This window comes from Mchenga conophoros, linkage group LG3 (genome assembly GCF_057382185.1).
Source record: "Mchenga conophoros isolate Kocher_MC1m ecotype Shallow Benthic linkage group LG3, M_conophoros_male_GT1.1, whole genome shotgun sequence".
In the NCBI taxonomy this organism is placed as follows: domain Eukaryota; kingdom Metazoa; phylum Chordata; class Actinopteri; order Cichliformes; family Cichlidae; genus Mchenga; species Mchenga conophoros.
In genome coordinates this window covers 66526034-66544789 of record NC_140528.1, presented here as the reverse complement: position 1 = coordinate 66544789, position 18756 = coordinate 66526034, and the positions used below count along the sequence as shown (strand labels likewise).

Below are 18756 nucleotides of genomic sequence, written 5' to 3'. Positions count from 1 at the left end.
GTTAGCACTGTGATGGACCGGTGACTTCTCCAGGGTGTACCCCACCCCTTACCCCTATGATACAAACCCCTCTGATTGCTCAGAATCATCTGTTTCTTTATTATAAACATCAATAAATGGTAATAAAATTATCACTAAATACAATCTGTGTGTCAACGCTTAACTAAGGCATCATTTTTCTGTGTCTAACACGATGTGTTATCAATCTATGGGGCTTTAGGGTTATTCCAGGAAACAAGAGGAAATAAGGGTGTGCTCCTGTTTTCATTTCATATTCACCTCTAAGGACCTCAAGCTTATTTACATGAAATAATACATGGTTCCCACTACAGATGAAAAGGGAACTTCTTTAAAAAATGAAAAGCCATATTTTTCATTGTAATGCACTCGCTATTTAGAGCATGTCACGGCGTGTATTGACACATTTTAATAATGTCGGTTACCCCGTGATATCTGAGTCACTTTGCCGGCGTTGTGACTCCTGTCTGCCGGCGATACTATTAGACTAAAGGTTGGGAGTTAATCTTTAGTAAAGCATTGTTTTATATGTTTTTGTTGTGCAAAATAAAAGATTTGAGGTAGATGATCGAATGCTTAGACATAAATGTGTTTCCTTTATTGCAGTGGGTGGGTATTCCTCTGTCTCTGTTTCATGAATAGCATATACCAATTTAATCACTGAGTGCTCAGGACATGGGATTTCATTCATTGTTAGATTTAAAAAAAAAGACTGAATGTAATTTTTCATGCTTGAGCAAAGATGCTTTATTATTTGCTGTTTATGTGCTGTTGCAGCCCTAACTGCGTTGTGCTGATATGGTTTCTTAACTTAGAGTACGGAAACTGAGCTATCAAGTGCTACAAGCGATAAAGTGATAAAATAATATGTTTTTGAAGGTGCTTGTGAAGTGCATAGGCTTACATCATCAACAGACGGTCTCATGCTAGGCAACAAGCTGCTCAAAGTTGCCTGGGTGGGAGTTAATGATTATTTGCTTTTCCAACAGCTTTTGCTGACATGCCAAAAGCTCTTCATAGAGTTTCAAGTAACAAATACAAGAGAACATGAACAGTGTGGCTACTGGCCACCATATGCTGCCGTACTGAATGTGACTGTTCAGTTCACCTGCCATTTTTGCTCTTGTTCTTTGTGCTTTTCTCTCAGAGTTATGATGGCTCATGTTGCTAAAGAGACACATGCAAAAGTCTTAGATGCTTTCTTCAAGTTTTTTCCCCTCGCTTCAAATCTGCGCTTTGCAGCAGAGGGTCAGGCTGTGCAGGTTCATACTTTCCACTTAATGCTCGTCTTTTCCGGCAGGAGCAACATACTGGATGAATTGGATTGAGGTAATACTGACATTGAGGTCAGAAAGGAGCTAAAGACCTCTTCTTTGGGTTTGCTCATTATTATTTTTTTCACCTTGTTAGCCTTAACACATGGCCAAAGCTCTGTTAGCAAGACCACGCTACTCTGATCAGTCCCTGCGGATAGTCTAAGAAGAAGCCATGCGTGGCAGCCAAACAAGGAGCAGGAGGAGTGAAGCACCAACTTTTTTCAGGTGGGAAGTTAGCGCTTTCAGGCATTTTACCCATCACAGCAATGTGAAATAATTGGCGCGGGGTACGACGATTGTTACACTGTTTCTGCTCCTCATCACTCGGCCTTGTTAGATCCCTCACACCAGTGGCGGGTGCACAAAAATGTAAGAATTCTTCAACACCGAGCTAGAGAAATGTAATAAGGGCTCTCATTCACTCTCAGCGTTGGGTGTTTAGAGTCACTTGGTGTGACACAAGTGAATTTTACATTTGGACCAGACAGAAAAATGTGGATTGAGACTGGTTATGAATGGAAACAGACAAGATTTATATAAAAAACATCAAAGTCTGTTGCTGGTGTTCTTGATGATGAATAGAGGCCTCTTCGAACAATGCTTTACATGTAGGCAGGGAACTGCACTGTAGTTCATTGATATAAATGGGGGATATTTACATAGCATCGCAGTCTCTGATGTACTGTGATGTAATTCAATGTGCTGATACATGCTTTTTTGCATCGCTACTATTACAACATTACTAACAATATTCGTTTTCGGGCATTCAAGTTTCATGTCAGACGTTAACGTGGCATTAAAAGAGAAAGGTCATATTTCCACTGCACTACCTACACATGTAATGTTTGCATAATCCATGTTTGCATGATATTTTGTGTGAAAGCCACTCGAACATTAAAACACGAGCTTTAATCAAATGCATGTTTGGCTAAGAGTATAGCAAGAAAGCACAGGGGGAAATGATCAATAAAACAAGATGATCTCTGTGTAAAATCATTCATAAAGATTGTGTGTTTACTGAATTATTGATTGCCTGAGTGATTCTATACTTGTCTTGCTTGGGTTATTTTGAATTTGGGCGTTATCTCTGATGTGTGGGATGTTTGAGTCACGTAACATTACACAGTAGAATGTGTGGATTAAATCTAGTCATGTTCATACATGGAGATGTGTGAGGTTGAGTAACTTTTGTTGCCACTAATAGCCCATCCATCCGTTTTCTTCCACTTCTCCAATTCAGGATCACAGAGGAAGCTCTGGAGGCCATCCCAGCTGCCATAGGGTGAGAGGTGGGGTACATCTCAGAAAAGTTGCCTGTCACAGCGTCAACACACAGAGACGGATGCTCACATTTGCAGCTACGGGGAGTTTAGAGTCACCATTTAAGCTAACCCCATCTTTAGACTGTGTACAAAACACTGCACCGCCGTGCGTCCAAAACTAACTGTGGCAAATTAATTTTAAAAAGACAGTTAAGACATGACATGAGAATCGATGAGGGCTTCCTGGGGATTCATCCTGGGGTGGCGATGGCGTCATCTGTTGACCGATTTGGGCAATAGGTGAACTGCAGTGGCCCCAGTGTCAGTGGCAGCCGGGTCTTAATGTGCCCCATGACGAACCTCTCAAAGCACTTCTTAATGATGGGTGTGAGTACAACAGGACAGTAGTGGTTGAGGACACTGAGGACTTCTTTGTGGGGGCCTTGAGGCACATTGGGACAGTGGTTAGAGAGAGGTTGAAGATGTCAGTGATGATGTCTCAGTATCAGAATTAATAATCATAGTATCAATATATGGACTCACAAATGTCAGCAAATCCTGGAGAGAGATTGCTGAAAGTATTAGAATGGACAAGTGGGGATGTGAACTACAAAGAAAAATATGATTGCCCGCAAAAAACCTGACCATAAAAAAGAGCCCCAGCATTTTATTTTTTCTATTATAACTGCCATTGCATATTAAACAGTGGATAGTTCTGTAATTAAAACATAGCAATCCAAGCAAAGCAAAAATACTGGCAACGGCCCGTACATAGGTTTCATTGTAGACTCTACAGGATTCCCTGCAGAAGTCTGAATCAGGCCTTAGTGTAACCTGAAAATATAGTGAGAATGACTCGCTTTTTTCATTTTATTCAGCCTGACATTTTTCTTTTATGACATATCAATTCCCAGAAACATACATACTCTCAACTACAATGCATTCTGTGTAAAAGAAGTGCTGATAGAGCAGTCAAGAGGAAAGAGAATGTAGAAAAGCAACTGCAACTATCAGCTTTCTGATAGAAATGTTACCAAGAGCTCCGGCTAGATATCAGGTGCAGCAGACCAACTGATCTAAATAACATCCCACAATACTTAAGGCTCAGCTGCACCGTATCTGCAAGCCAATTTGCAACCCACCTCCACCCCAGGTCTTCCTTTTATCCTGTCGAACTTGATCAGCATCACATCTGTTGTTATTAAGGTCTGTTCTGGGCAGTAGTCTTGCTGCACACCAATCTGTAAGGACTCTGAAAAAAGCAATGCATAGTACATAGAGAGTTAAATGCAAGCAAAGCAGATAATCTCACATTTAATTTGAAAAACAGAGACAAATCTAGAAAATAATGAGGTCTGTACGATGGTTTAAGAGAAAAGCGCCTACCTGCTGTCAGGATTTTCAGTTATGTGAGGTTTTGACTGCATGCATAACTGTGTTACTTTTCTGTAATGGTTCCCGACTGAGCGGCTGGTAAAACACATCAGATCCACCCAGCACATCGTCTCCCTGGGTGCTCGTCTAAAAAAAAGAAAAGAAAAGAAAATGCAATAAATCTGTGGGGTAAAGGCCATGGTTCATCAGATGCCTCCCCCACATGCTTTATATCTCCTCCAAGTTTGTGTCCCTCCTCTAGTTACACCTCATTAAAGTAACAAGTTTACCCCTGGTGATCACGCGCACCGTCACACACCTAACCTTTATGTTTAAACAAAAAAAATCATCTCGCAACTTGTTTTGGCTGTGGACCCTCCTTAATTAACTGCAATCATATGAATGTGGCATTTCAATGTGACTTAGATCATGTCTGCCTCTATTTTTCCCCCATTGTGAATCAGGGCCTGAGGTATGGAGGGAGCAATGATAATTATGATAAGTGATTTGGGCCCACTCATGCAACTCCTCGAGGTAAGCCTCTTTGATGTCCTTTGCTTAGCTGCCTCACTTATTTTCCTCTGCTAAGCTTGCATTCTCATAAAGACACCACTTACTGCTCTAATAGTGCTACTTTTAATCTCAGGGGATTGGCCCTTTTTCTTTTCTTTCTTTTTAACCTGATTGGTGTTTTACTGTGAATTGGATTGTTTTAGGGGAAAAGCTACTTGTTCCAAACTCTGCAATTGAACTTCAGTGTTTCAGTTTGTTTGACTGAAATATGTGGAGGGTTTTTGGGGGGGACAATGAGAGTAGCAGCAGCATCAGCCACCAGGTGTCCATTCTAATGGCTACACTCTGCCACCCAGCCCTTCACTTCTCCTGCTCAGTGTTAAAAAGAGGCTGGCGGGCATGCATTTGATATGTTAAAGGTAGATGGCTGAAGAGTGCTGACTTTGCATAGTACTCTAAAGATAGAGGAGGATATATGGAGGTAGAGGGAAAGGGAGGGGGAGGTGGTAAAGAGATGCTGAACTCTCCCTCTCGTCTCCTGGAAGCAGGCCAAGTGTGGGCCTTCAGAAGGCTTGTTAATGATGCAGTGTTGCCAAGTGGCAGATTTTTAAAAGCTGCTTGCCATAAATCTTGCTCTCCATCTGAGCGTACATGTCAGCACAGGCACTGACAGGTGCCATGTGGCGACAAGTGCCATCGTCAACACCCATCTCCCTCATATAGCCCCCCCCCCCCCATCATCCCCTCCTCCCGGAGCATCACACAGTCCGGTAGCAAAGTATAAATAACACCTTGAGATACTGTGAGAGGGCTGGAACAGTGCAGAATTTGTGTCCAGGTCTTCTAATAATGAAAAGTTTTCGAAGTGTCCCCCAAATTTGGCAGCAATTTCCTTCTCTGCTCAGGTGTCAGCGATGAGGTCTGTGCTGGGATGTAGTGAGCATGTTTGTCCGTACGAGCGCATGAATAATCCATCCGTGTTGTGTGCATGTGTATCCGAAAAAGAGCCCGAGGTACAACCAGTTCCTGCCCTCCTGGGAAAAACGATCAGGTTTGGGAGAGCCATCAAGTTGTGCAGTACACTGAGCAGCTCAGTCAATATTTCCACTGTTAGCGGGAGTGACTCACACAGGTTTACTTTCTGGAGCATTATATTTTAAGCTGGCAGGAAAGCTGATGTACCATCTCGCCACAATACGCTTATTGTCTTGCCATTGTAATTTTGCAAGCACTATAACAACTGCTCATTTTATGTGAAAGAAAGTGAGCGTGTGATTCTCTCTACCACGTTTTCATTTTCATCTCATTGCTGTGGATGTTTGGTCAATCTTCAATAATAGATGTATTTAAGGCAAAAACTGTCTTTAAATTTTCATGAATATAGAATGTTTTCAGATGAAATCACAATCGATAAGGAATCAGATACATGGGAATTCAAATCAGTGGAGTGATGTTCTGATGCTTGTAAGGCCTAATGTTAGCGAGTGGTGTTGTTGTGTCACCAATGCTGCTAATCCCACTTCTTCACAGAAGCAACTTTGTGCCTCCTGTTATACAAATGCTGTACTTACAAAGCAATCATTGTTTTACTTCTGCTTACCATTTAGTCAAGTCAATTTAATCTATATATCACATTTAAAACAACTGCATATGCTACCGCAGCGTTTTAGCTAGGTAAAAGGAGTGCTAATATTAGCTCTGACTAGCTCAAAATAGCTCACTTACCCATGATGTCTTAAAATACAGCCCTCAGGATGGTTTATAACCGTCAAATGGTTTGTGTGGAACAATTAATTCTCACCTGTTCAAGAACTGAGACCAAGAGGACACCTGGTGTAACTCAGTGCCAGCGCTAGCTAGCTAATATCAACAAATGCTTGACAGTCATGGTATATGTTACTGTTTTCCTGGTATCCTTGATTTGACAACAGATGCTGTGAATCCAGATATTTAGAAGTTTAGTGTACCTTATGAAAGCTATTAGCAGCAACAGTTCAGCAATAATTATAGCCTCCCTCCTGCTCAATTTAGCTAAACTGTGGAGGAAAAATAAAGAATGAATGACCTCATTTTTATCGAAGTATCTGGCTCTCTGTGAATTTCTTTCCTTTTTTTTAAACAAAACTTGTTTCCAAAGACAGTCAGAGGAATACTTCCTGAATAACTGTTGTATTTTTTGCAGTACCAGATTTCCATTGCATATGGCACCCTCTGGGATCTGACCGTCTGTCTGCCATTATTGCCAAAATGCACTCAAAAATGGAATCTGGTCATTGTTCAAGAAGTAAATGTAGAGCAGGTCTGTCTGTAAAATCACACTTTAATAGTTTTATATTTATATTCTGTGTGGATAAAACAAATCGAATATGCAGAGGCACCTTTAAATCTGCCTCTGCTCTGAGCTAAACCAGCTGTGTTCTGCTACTCACAGGCTTATGCTAAGCTAAAGTTACTGCCTACTAGTTTCCCAAACATGAGAGTGCATACAGTTGTACTTTCAGGAAAGAATATAAGAAAATTTGCCAAAATTTCACATAATGCAGTTTTGCTAGGAGTTAAGCTGTATTATTGACTACAGGCAACTAAAGCTTCATTGCTAAGACGTATTTGCTGTAATATTATATGCTCTGGCTCTATTTCTAATAGCAGGGTTTATACATGAAGTTCTTCCAGACTGCATGCACTCTACACATTTAGTCTGGGGCATTAAAAGTATGTTAAAAGGGCATTTAACCATGCAACCAACCGCTTCCTCTGTAAATGAGAATGTAAACCCGTGATAAGTGTTGGACAGTGTGGAGTTTTTGATAGAAAGGCAGCTGAGAAATGGCTTCTTTACCTCTTCCTCTCTCTCTCTCACTTTTGCTCTGACTCTCTCTTCAATCTCTGTAATGCAGAGAAGAGCCCTGAGATCTTTTTTTTGTGCAGACACAAGCAAAAAGCTGCATTAAGAGGACAGAGGACATGGGAGAAGTAAGCTGATGAGGAAAATCAGGGAAGAAAAATGGGGAAGGATGTCTCCGCTTCACCTTTAGAAAGAGAGTTCTGTAACTGCAGGCATAGGCTGCTCCCCTAATATAACACAGTCTTAAACAGGCTTTTAGAAACAGTAGTGAAATGCACTTCCCTACTCATTTTTTTTAAGATTATAAATCCAGCCAGTTTGATTCCCAGGGAATCAAATAATGCTGCTTTGTCATTTCCCAGATATGTGCATCATTAGATGTCTTGGATTGGGAGCCTGGATGCTCTTTACGTCAAAGTTGGAACTCCTAAAGTCTAATTTGAAAAACCAGCATCGACTGCATATGAAATTTGGATCCAAAGACCATTAGTCAGAAAGCAATGGCATTGTTCTTGATTGGGACTCATGTGTAGCAGTTAGTTTGTGCTTTTTTTTTTTCAATTTAGGTGCCAAAATTACATGGTTAGGTTGAAGAGTCCATCTTGTTTTGGATTAAAAATATTAGTAATATTAACCTTGCACATAGCAAAATTATGCTTATGGCTACACAGTGACAGAGACTTGTACAGCATCATTAATGTGGGTGCATTAAGGCATCAGCACAAAAGTAAGTATTTGCCGACCTGAGAAGAAGGACGGCCTCCTCTTTTGATTTTTTCCCATATCTGGAGGCTAGAAACTCTGGCATAAGAAAGCAATGCATATGGTAATAACACTATAAGGATGGTGGGTGTTTGTCTGTCAGTGTGTGTGCATGAGTGTGGGTGCACATACTGTATGTACAAGTAGGCATATAGGTGAATCAGTATTTCTGAGTCACCCGCCCTGCCTTGTATTGTTGGGGGACGCGTGGGAGTGATTCACCATTGTGCCTCCGTATCTCTGTTGCCAGCTTGGCTGTCCCTTCACTGCTGATCTGTGAGATTTAGAATTGCTCCCAGAGTGCTTTTCTAATCTTTTCTCGTTCTCTTTTCAGGAGAAATGTAACCTGCAGTCAGAGTATTTCCCTTTGGTGGCTTCATACATGTTTACTGGCTGTTTTTATTTTTTTATTTTCTTTTTAAGTTCAAGGGTAATGGATTGAGATGTTCGTCCGGAGTATAAAAAGCGTTACATTGTTTCTCTTTTTATTTCTATTAAGCTCGCCACGAACTTCCTCCTATTCCTTCCGAACTTGATTTAAGAAACGCAGTGAGGTGCTGTGTCAGATGTCAGTGCAGCAGATTTTTTTAATAAGCTTGTTAATTTCATTAAAACAGAGCTTGAGGGATTTCTGGGAAGAGGTGCTTGACATCTCACAAGCATCACAACCCTGGGCTTCAGTCTGCTCTGTAAGTGGTCTGCCAGCTCATAAAAAATACATTGGACAGTGGGCAGTCTGCTGATGAGAGGCACTTTCTTCTGTCTCTGTTTGCCTGACGTCCAATTAGCTTTGAGAAACAAGCTAACCCATAGCTGCCATTTAGCCCAAACCACCAACAGCGCCTCCAAGATATCGAGACATGACATAATGAATGCAATCAACAATAATTAGGGGGAATGATGGCCTCTCACTTTGAAGCGTCATTAAGAAGGAAAGGCCGGTGCTGCACTGCCAGTGACCTCTACCTCCTTAAACACTCCCCGCCATCAGGAAAACGGACCTCCCGCTGTGTCATAATCTTTCATGTAAGACACTTCACAAAACTAGGAGATTCTTAAAGGGACTTAACACCACAATAAAAATACTACTAATAAAGCTGTTCTGCTAAAGTTGTTTGGATTAATTTCTTAAGCTTAACTGGAATTATTTAAGAAGCTTATAAGTCTACTAGAGCTTAGATAAGGTACAAAACCCCGAAACACTGAAACATACAGTATAAATGACAACATCTTATGAATTCCCTGTTATTGTATTAGACTGGAATGATTTATTTCAAAGCTGCCTGAATGCATAGTAAGCTTGATTTTGGGGGACATATGTGGACTAAAAGTGGGTTTAAAGATGCTCGTTGTGAAAGTTTATTCTTCACAATACACTCAGTGGCCACTATGTTAGTTACACTTTTTCCAGTTTTAAAAGAAATATTTTATCAGCCAATCAAAGTCCAGCAACTCAATTTACTAATGTTATCATGGTCAAGATGACTTAAACCAAGCATCAGAGTGACTTGGATGTGACATGGTTGTTGGTAGTGGTGGGCGGATTGATCCAAATATCAATCCGATACCAAGTGGGCATCAGTATCGGATTGATAATAGCTTGGTGAGATCCATTCTTTACTTTAAGTTCCGCTCTTGTTTGCATTGCTGTGGTTTCAGCAAAGACGAAACAGCCAGGTCGCCGGGCTCGCCGCTCCTGTGTCAGCGCAGAGCAGGCACACTCTGCTCCCCCTCCCCCCTCTTGTGTTTATATGTAGCACCCCATCACATGACATGACTTACACGCTTTGGGGGGATTTACTGGTTTGTGTGCATTTTTATTTAAGATTTTCTAAAATAAAAAATTATAATATAAATTTTCTATAAGCATTTTCTATTTAATTATAAACTTTGTCCTAATTATGTCCTGGGTTTTAAGTATTTAATAATAAAACAGGACACATAATAAAAAAAAGACACTTAATTATTTACAATTATAGACAATTAATTGAGATTTAGCAATTCAATGACCCATCCACCTTATTTATTGAAAAGTATCGGAAAAAGCAATACCGGCCCATATTTACTTGGTATCGGATCGATACCAAAATATGCAGCATTGCACACCACTAGCTGTTGGTGCGAGATGGGCTGGTCAACTATTTGAGAGACTGCTGGAATTTTCCCCATGCAACCATTTCTCGGTTTTTAGAGAATGGTCGAAAAGCTAAAATATCCATTGATCGTCAGTTATCTTATAGTAAATGTCTTGTTGATGCCCAAGTCAGATGTCAGAGGAGAACGGGAAAATTGCTTTGAGCTAATAGAAAAGAGCCATAACTGAAAAAGCCACTCAATGCAACCAAGGTATGCAGAAGAGCATCTATACAGCAGCAGAAGACCACACTGGTCGCCACTCCTGTTCGCTAAGAATAGGAAAATGAGGCTACGATTCACAGATGCTTACCAAAACAATAAGAGACTGGAATACCTGGTCTGGACTGTGAGACGCTAACATGGGCCGAAATGTGTAGAGGAATATTTCCGGCACCTCGTTTAATCTATGGCACAAAGAATCAGATCAACTGGTTTCCAAATCACTACTAGCAAGTGTGCACTCATACAGTTATTGGAGTGAAAGAAGAAAGTTTCATTTAAGTTAGTTTTTACTTATGATATTTGATCTCATGGCTCTTGTGGTGAAAGAATCCTTCAAACACTCCTTTATATTGTCAAGATGGTTATCTATTAGAAAACATTCTGAGATGGTTAAAATCCATATTAGGTAACAAATAGAAAAAAAAAAATTTTTTTAAGTTGAATCGCTGTTTCACAGGCTGAATGTGAATCACGCAGACTGTCCACTTCTCTGGACTGACCTTAACTGAGACTGTTAGTTTAGAAAAGCAGAACAAGGGGGTAGCCAGGTGAGGAAGGCCAGGACACAACCACACTCCACCAGAATACCAAACAGACGGTGTAACCTGTGGGTGAAAAGGAGAGAGCATGTCCGTGAAAGGTGGTGCTTGATGCTCCGCTACAAAGGGTTTCAGGTTGATGGAGATCAATAAAAAGAGGTGCAAAGAGACACCACAGACATGAACCATCTCAGATGTGTCTTGAGACTTTCAGTATACTAGATTATTGTTATTTATATTTTTAGAGCATTCATAAGGATCTGATTTAAATTTCACAGATAATCTTTTAGATGGAAAACGTAATTGATCTTTAACCAACCTCAACCTGTATTGAGACGAGTGACATTTGGAAAAACACACGTATGAGTGAAAGATGTGAAGAACGAGCTCTGATTAGAAGGCCGTGGGAGTATTCTCATGAGCCCTGAATATGAAAGATGTGAGACCGCAACTGTTGTGAAAGAGGGAAAAGTTATTACTTGCTGTCTGAAGCAATTTGTATTAAAAGCAGTTTGCATCTGAATATCTGGCTATGTGAATGCAATTAATGTGAGCAGTTGTGCCATGAAATATGAACCGGGTGGCAGAAAACATTTCCACTGAGATTCACTTCCCACAGTTTCTGTCTTATTTATGCTGAGTTTTTAAAGTCAGGGGTTTGGTGACACATGCACGGATTAGTAAATGTTAAGCAACGAATTTACTGTGGAATACCATCAGTCTGTTCATACTAATGAGATTAAATCACATAATAACTGAAGATTTATGCTGAAACTTCACTTTTCTTATTTAATAACATGAAAAATACATTTTCATGTATTTAGTTGGGGGCTTTGACTTGGCGTGTCAAACGGTACATGTTTAGGTGGTGACAGGGCATCCTGTTTTTTAAATGATTTTTAACCCCTGTTTCTCTATAACAAAAAATAAGACATGATTTATTCATATGTAAAAATAAGGAGTTGAAGTTTTAGGCACATGCAACATAATGCAATTTTTTAAAAAGCACTTCTTCCACGCACCTGCTGAAACTCAGATTAAAAAAATTACTACAAGCATAAAGGCATAGCCTTTTCTTTGCATTCAAGCGCATATGTTTAATTCAATTTTGACTGTATTTAATATTAACATATTGCTGGGAGAGGTTCTTTTCTGCTGCTGCAGACAGCCTTTTAATCAGTTTAATTTTCTCTCCTTCACTAAGTATTTTCCATTCACAGCACAGCTTTTGAAACATGTGGCTCATGCAGCAGAATTAGAGGTTATTTAATTTAATCTGTGCTACATGCCCTCTCCCTCCCCTTCCTGCTTAAATTACCCAAAATGCAACACAAACACCAAAAGTTGGTCTGATTTTTTTCATTATCCTATTACCAGCTAAGCAGCAACCTCCATAGCTAAATAAATAAATAATGCATAAGAAAAATGCCAAGGAGGAAGTACCAAAAGCTGCAGTTCTTGAAGTGACCAATTGAGGTGTTGCAATCGCATGACCATTAATAATAATAATAATGGATTGGATTTATATAGCACTTTTCAAGGCACCCAAAGCGCTTTACAATGCCACTATTCATTCACTCTCACATTCACACACTGGTGGAGGCAGCTACAGTTGTAGCACAGCTGCCCTGGGGCAGACTGACAGAAGCGAGGCTGCCATATCGCACCATCAGCCCCTCTGGCAAACACCAGTAGGCGGTAGGTGAAGTGTCTGTAGGGTAAACAGAGGGTTAATCACGTGACGTTAATTTGTCCACCATTTTGGACGTGTGACAATTATGGTGAAAATGTAGGAACAAGTAAATAAGGTCCCAAGCACAGAGGCTGGGAGATAAGTCCGTGACCATCTGGCAACTGTCTATTACCCAAAAATGTCTGCAGTTGTTTTCATTCCTAGCAGATTGCAGCAGTTAACAGTAGTTTGCATGGAACATGCTGACTTGAGTATGGAAATCCAAAAATTGACATAGTTTACTTTCAAAGAGGAAGTTGCCCTTTTTGAAATGCTTTAGCAAAAGAACTGAGGCATTGTTTTACTTTAAAGGTGAGTGTGACGTGTTTCTTTTTTCAGTCGTAGTGTTTCAGGTTGTACCACTGCTCAGGACTACTTGCAAGTGTTTGCAAACAAGTAGCCTTCTTCTGCGCAAACTGCAGGCAACCATTACAATCTGCTAGTGATCAAAGCAATCATGACGAGGTTTTTGATGTGACGCCGTCCTTTCTTTCGCCTCGTGACAGCAGGCAATCAACAAAAGCCAAGAACCAGTTGAAGAATATACATGTTTTCCTCATGATCATTGCCGTCATTGTTATATCATGGCAGACAACTCACTCAAGTGCACATGATTTTACATGAGTCAAAGTTACCATACAAATAAGCAAATAAAGGAACAGTTTACTCTACAGATAATTTTACCCTTCACTACAATATTGCTAGGTGATCTCCTTATAGGTCACCAGATTAAACCTCCTTAAGGAAATACTGGTAATTTATTCAGTAGTTAGCACTTAGTAATTATTTCTTTGTCATAGAAAGTATCAGAGATGGACAGATGTATCGTGATATTGTCTGTGAAATCTCACTGTGAAGTCTCAAGATGAGAATTTCTCTGTCACCATCTCAATCGCAAAAAGCTGTATGTGATAAGGTTGTTAGAAAAATAGTATGCGATTCCATACCACAGCTAACCTTTAGTTTGTAAACATAGTATGATCAAGAGTTAAAATATAGATCTATTTTTTTATTCAGTTTGTCCCAAGTAGGACCAACTGAGCCCATTATCTCAGTATCAGAGTGTTTAATAAGGTCAAGAAATGAAGACTTTTTCCCAAAGATTTCCATAGGACCAAAAATCCTTTTGCATCCAAAGCTATCTGATGGCCTTCAGATGCGTTTCAGGATTAAGGCACTTCTTAATTAGCCTCATTTTTCCAGCATGGAAGCAACATCCATGTTAATACGTCCGCATTCACTGCTCCCTCAGAAGGACACTAAAAATGTTCTACATTTTTTAACTGATTTACTAGCACTCTTCCACACCTGCAAGCACATTTTTACATGTGAAATCAGCAGTGTTACCCTTTAAATAAAGGTTAGTTTAATTGGGTTTCTTTCTTTCTTTTTTTAAAAAGAAACTTCAGCTGACTAACACAACTCCTTTCATATATGCTGCACAGATTCTCATTCAAGCTGAAATCCATTTTTCCCTTTTTTATTAGTCCAAAACCATATGTCTCTCCTGCCATCTGTGTGATGGTGTAAAGCAAGGATGGAGCATATTATTGAACGCTAAAGACATCAAATAAAATGATGAATCTCAAAGAAAAAAAAAAACTTCAAGGAGATTAATTAGGCAGTGCAATGCTGTTGATTGGTCTATAAAAAAAATTGAATGGTATTTAAGGGAATGTGCAGACTCTCAAGCAATCAAAACATGTCCTGCCATTTATGTGCTCAAGTTTTAAAGGATAATCAAAGAAGCCAGCACTGCCAGGGTGCAGAGTGTGCCAAGAAATCACTGTAATGTACTGGGTTTAACATTCAATCATATTTTGCACGAACTGGGTCTTGATCAGTGAGTAGCTCTGTTTTTTGAAAACTGAGTTAAAGAGCCAAGACTGAAATCAATCAATATGCTTTCGAATTATGCAGAAAATCATATAAAACAATGGACAACTGTGTACAACTAACCTTAATGTATGTTTCCAAGTCTAAATAAGGCTTAGGGTTAGACAATCAAGTTACAAGAGAATTTTGCTAAATATACCTCGTGTTTCTTCGCAAAACTTTGTTGCTGTTCTACATAGTTTTGTTAGCACACGTCAGTCTAGCTGGATTGTGAAACCTTTGTCTAGGAAGAATGATGCAAAGGTGAGAAAAGAATTAGAAGAACCGTCACAGCCATCCTGTCAGTGCGCTGATAATCAAACTGAATTGCTAATGATTTCACATTTGTCATTTACTCAGACATCACTTTCAGCTCATATGAAAGCCATATTAGGAGTGGTTGAAGTGGCACCTCTTTTGAAAAACAAAAACTATTACAACGTATGTATCTACTGGTGAACATAGCTCACGTAACTCAATAATCAGAGCTTGGTTACATATAAAGGACACTGTAGCACCTTGTTCAGCCTCTCATGGCTTATTGTCACTGACTTTGGTGGTTGCAGGTATGTGGATCAGTATGCATGCACAGACTAATTGCTCACAAGTTCATTGTTTAGTGGCTTCTTTCTTACTCAAGCTTGATCCCGATGTTTGTGGGCCAAGTACGCCTCTCATCCCTTGGTGACCTTCTGTTTTGCTGCGTAGTGGTCGACTGGGGTGGGAAGGGGTGCAGCAATTCAGTTTGGCATTTTGGACTGTGGTAGAGTGGGCCCCAGATAACATTTGTTTTTCTTTATAGATTTCCCCGCTGTTTGGCCTTAGGCCTGTTATTGTATTTTTATTTTGTCTTTTATCTGCTGTATCGTTAGCAGTACAAGTATCTTGCATTTTATTGCAGTGTTTTGCTTTGCTGTACCTCTGTTCATTTGATTACCTTGAAAAATTAATCATGTTTGTCCGAGTTATAACTCTCAGTTTTTTATTTAGTTTCTCTCCTTGGTGAGGTGGTGTGCTGACTTGCTGGGGGGGCTAGGTAGCTCTGGTGAGGTCCCCTCCCCATACTTATGCATATGAGCGAAGGCACTGGGACACAAGTATAAAAGGTATTGTTTGCACTGAAGTGGAGCGCACACGGTGAATTGTTGGCAGTACCCGTGAGCACCCCACGGCATAGACTGCCTCCCGAAGTGGAATCTGCCTAGTTGCATTAATTTTTAAGTCAGGTTGCTTTTTGTAATGATTTTAGATTTTTGCGTGCGTGTGTTCTAATAAAGTCACACTATCTGAATTTTTTTTAACCAGTTTACTTTTTCTTAGTAGCTCTTGCCTTGTCCTTGGCTTATCACTTCGTGTTAAATAAACCTTTATAACACACAATATGTGGATGTGTTTTCTTTGACTTCTTAGTACCTCTTAGTTCCTTTAAGGTTCTTATAGCAGACAGCATGATGCCATGTTGCCTAGCAATGAGCTACAGTGACTTTTTTTTGTATTAATGCACCAATATCACTTATTTTTTATGTTTTTTGTGGCCAACAGCACAAACAGACCAAGCAGTACTGTAGCATCAACACGTAGTAGTTTGAATTAACTTGTCAAGTCTCTCCTTCACCACTGTGTGAGAGAGTGTGTGCGTACATGTTTTGCTAACAATTTAAAATCTACATGGTTTGTTAAACTAATATTTCCTGGGGTTCCGTTTCCGCAGGTGGCATTATTTGTCTCTTCTCCATATTGTTCATATTGCTCTCACCACACACTCTAAATCCTGTTACATACAATCGGTTTCACAGTTTTGATTAAATTGTTCCCACATTTTGATTGATCCTGTCTTCATGTTTTCATGTATTCATAGTGAAAAATATGAGCCTAAAGAGTGCTGTGCCTGGTACTTTACTGGAAAAATTTCAGAGTTGAGAAATTGTTTTCTCTATCTAACCAGAGTCAGAAAAGCTCCAACATTTATCAATGTGAGTTGACTGTACAGTGATCAGATCTACTCTTTTAAACGGGACTGCATAGCATTTTAACCCCTCGGCCAAAAGGCTGATAGGGTATTGTCGTCACTCTGGCGAGCGGTAAACGTGGACACCGAAGTTTGTGAATGGGATAACTCAAGAAGGAAGTCACTTAGGACTTGAAAATTGATACCATAGGTGCATCTACTAAAAATGTGGGTGGCCTCAACCTCAGGGCCAAATTTTCTGAAAATCTTGTGAAGATGATAACAGAATGAAGCAGCATAGGATTTTCATATTAATACCATAAAATGGTAGGCCCATTTGTGAAAACTACATCAAAGAAAAAGAAGTGCAAGAGAAATTATGACATGAAATGACAGTGTTTGAGCCATAATTGGCTACAAATTACTGAAATTGTCTGATATGGCTCACAAAGGTTTTCTTATCTCTGAATGTATCATTATTGAAACTAAAATTTGATTACCAGTTTGACTACTAAAAAAATGGTATAAAAACATTTAATAACTTTTATTTTTGTAAGAAATTTGGAACTATTTTCGTCTTAAGCAGCCCCTGTGGCTATTTTTGGAAGCTTAAATAACCTAGCAAGTGCAGGAAATGTAAATTTCCTAACTTGTTTAAAAGGTAGTGTTCAAACTATTTTACCTAAACCTAGCTAGATAGTTTGTGTGTGGGTGTGTTTGTGTACTCAGAGTGTGAGCAATTGATTTTTTTACATCACTCAGTCACTTAACAGTCCACAATAAGGGATTGCTAACATAACAAACGGTACCTAGCTAAGATAGCATTAGCAAGGTTGTCTTTTCTAATCTAAATCAAACATTTTTATATACATAGCTGTACTTGCCATAAAATCACACAAAAAACACATTATTTGGTTGGGGGTGCTTCTTCATGTTTGGCTTTTAAATTTGAACTTTCTGCCCAGTTATCGATAAATATGATTTAGTTAATAAAATTTACACTCCTTCAGCCACACCTCTCTCCTGCCCACTTCACTTGAACTAAGAAATGAACAGTTGGCATCAGGAACAAATCCATTTCACTCAATTTACCCAAAATATATATTTGTGTCATTAAAATGTTCATGACTCAGACAACTCTTGAAGCTGCAAATGTATCCTTTCCTGCCCATTTTTAGGTGAGTGACACCATAATTCACGTTACATCAACCATGACAATTCTGATTAGATCCTTCATTTATAAATTACTTCTAGGTCTCATGTCTGGGGATTTGATTTTCTAACATTTATGCTGAGCCTAATCTTGAATTACATCTTTATTCCATGAGGAAGGGTAGAAATGTCAGCCTAGCTATTTTTGCGTACTTTGATCAGCAGTGTGAACACCTATTAGTTTCTTATGTCTGTCTTGGCCTTCTGATCTACATTCATTTTATACTGAATGCCAAAGACATATCTCAACCTTCTTATTTGTGTGTTCGGTGGTTAGTAGACTTTACCTGGATGAGCCCGCAACCCTTTCCCACAGAAATCAATTAAGTCTGCCAATACCTGATTGATCTGCAAGCCAAGGATCGACCCAGTCGTTGGAAGATTAGAGGCGTCGAGGGGAAGGTTACTGTCTTAGCTTTAGCATCTTCATGAACCTTGACATAAATGCATACCATCTCCTCCCAGCTTCCTGGAATAGGGTCTTGTTGGCCTTTGCAGTCTCCAGGAAGCCAGCTGTGCTGTAATTAAATAACAGTAAGGCAGCTACATGAGTGGGGCCCAGGAGATGTGTTCCCTCCCCTGTCAATCCACTTAGATGATAAATGGTTCTCACAAAAGGTTTTTAGAGGGTAAAGCTGAAAGGTTTTGCTCAGTGTGACCAGTGAGAACAAACACTCAGCTTGTAAGATGAGGATTAGCATGAAATGACAACTGATAAAACAATATGAAAAAGTATATATATATATTATCTATCCTTGTGAGGAAGTTTTTTATGATTGCATATTACTTTTGTATAAAACATATAAAATACAAGTAATTAAAAAACAGCTTATACAGTTGGTAGAAAAGTAAAAGTAAGTGGCTGACTGACTAATATTTCATATCTATGACAGGATGTATGTAAGTAAGTATGTAAGCTGCTGCTTTCAGTATATAGAGTGACACCGATATGCAACAGAAACTCCATCTAAATGTATGTAGTAACTATCAATCAGGGCAACA

The 18756-nt window shown here is 39.5% G+C and overlaps 1 protein-coding gene across 1 annotated transcript; it reads right to left on the bottom strand.

Annotated features, from left to right (window-relative positions):
• Positions 1-2847: 2847 nt before the first annotated feature.
• Positions 2848-18174, bottom strand: LOC146580201 (uncharacterized). Its single transcript, XM_085268048.1, has 4 exons — positions 18094-18174; positions 3983-4117; positions 3739-3848; positions 2848-3038 (listed from the first exon to the last, which is right to left on the bottom strand). Exons 2-4 carry the CDS (start codon positions 4096-4098, stop codon positions 2848-2850), a joined length of 417 nt encoding a protein of 138 aa, XP_085124174.1. The 5' UTR covers positions 4099-4117; positions 18094-18174.
• Between the last annotated feature and the right edge of the window lie 582 nt (positions 18175-18756).

Excerpts from the sequence above, each read along its gene's own strand:
- LOC146580201 (XM_085268048.1), bottom strand. The coding sequence starts at position 4,098 with ATGTGCTGGGTGGATCTGATGTGTTTTACCAGCCGCTCAGTCGGGAAC. Across the intron at positions 3,849-3,982 it reads ACTGAAAATCCTGACAGCAG|AGTCCTTACAGATTGGTGTG; the intron begins GTAGGCGCTTTT and ends TGCTTTTTTCAG. Across the intron at positions 3,039-3,738 it reads AAGGAAGACCTGGGGTGGAG|GCCCCCACAAAGAAGTCCTC; the intron begins GTGGGTTGCAAA and ends ATGTGCCTCAAG.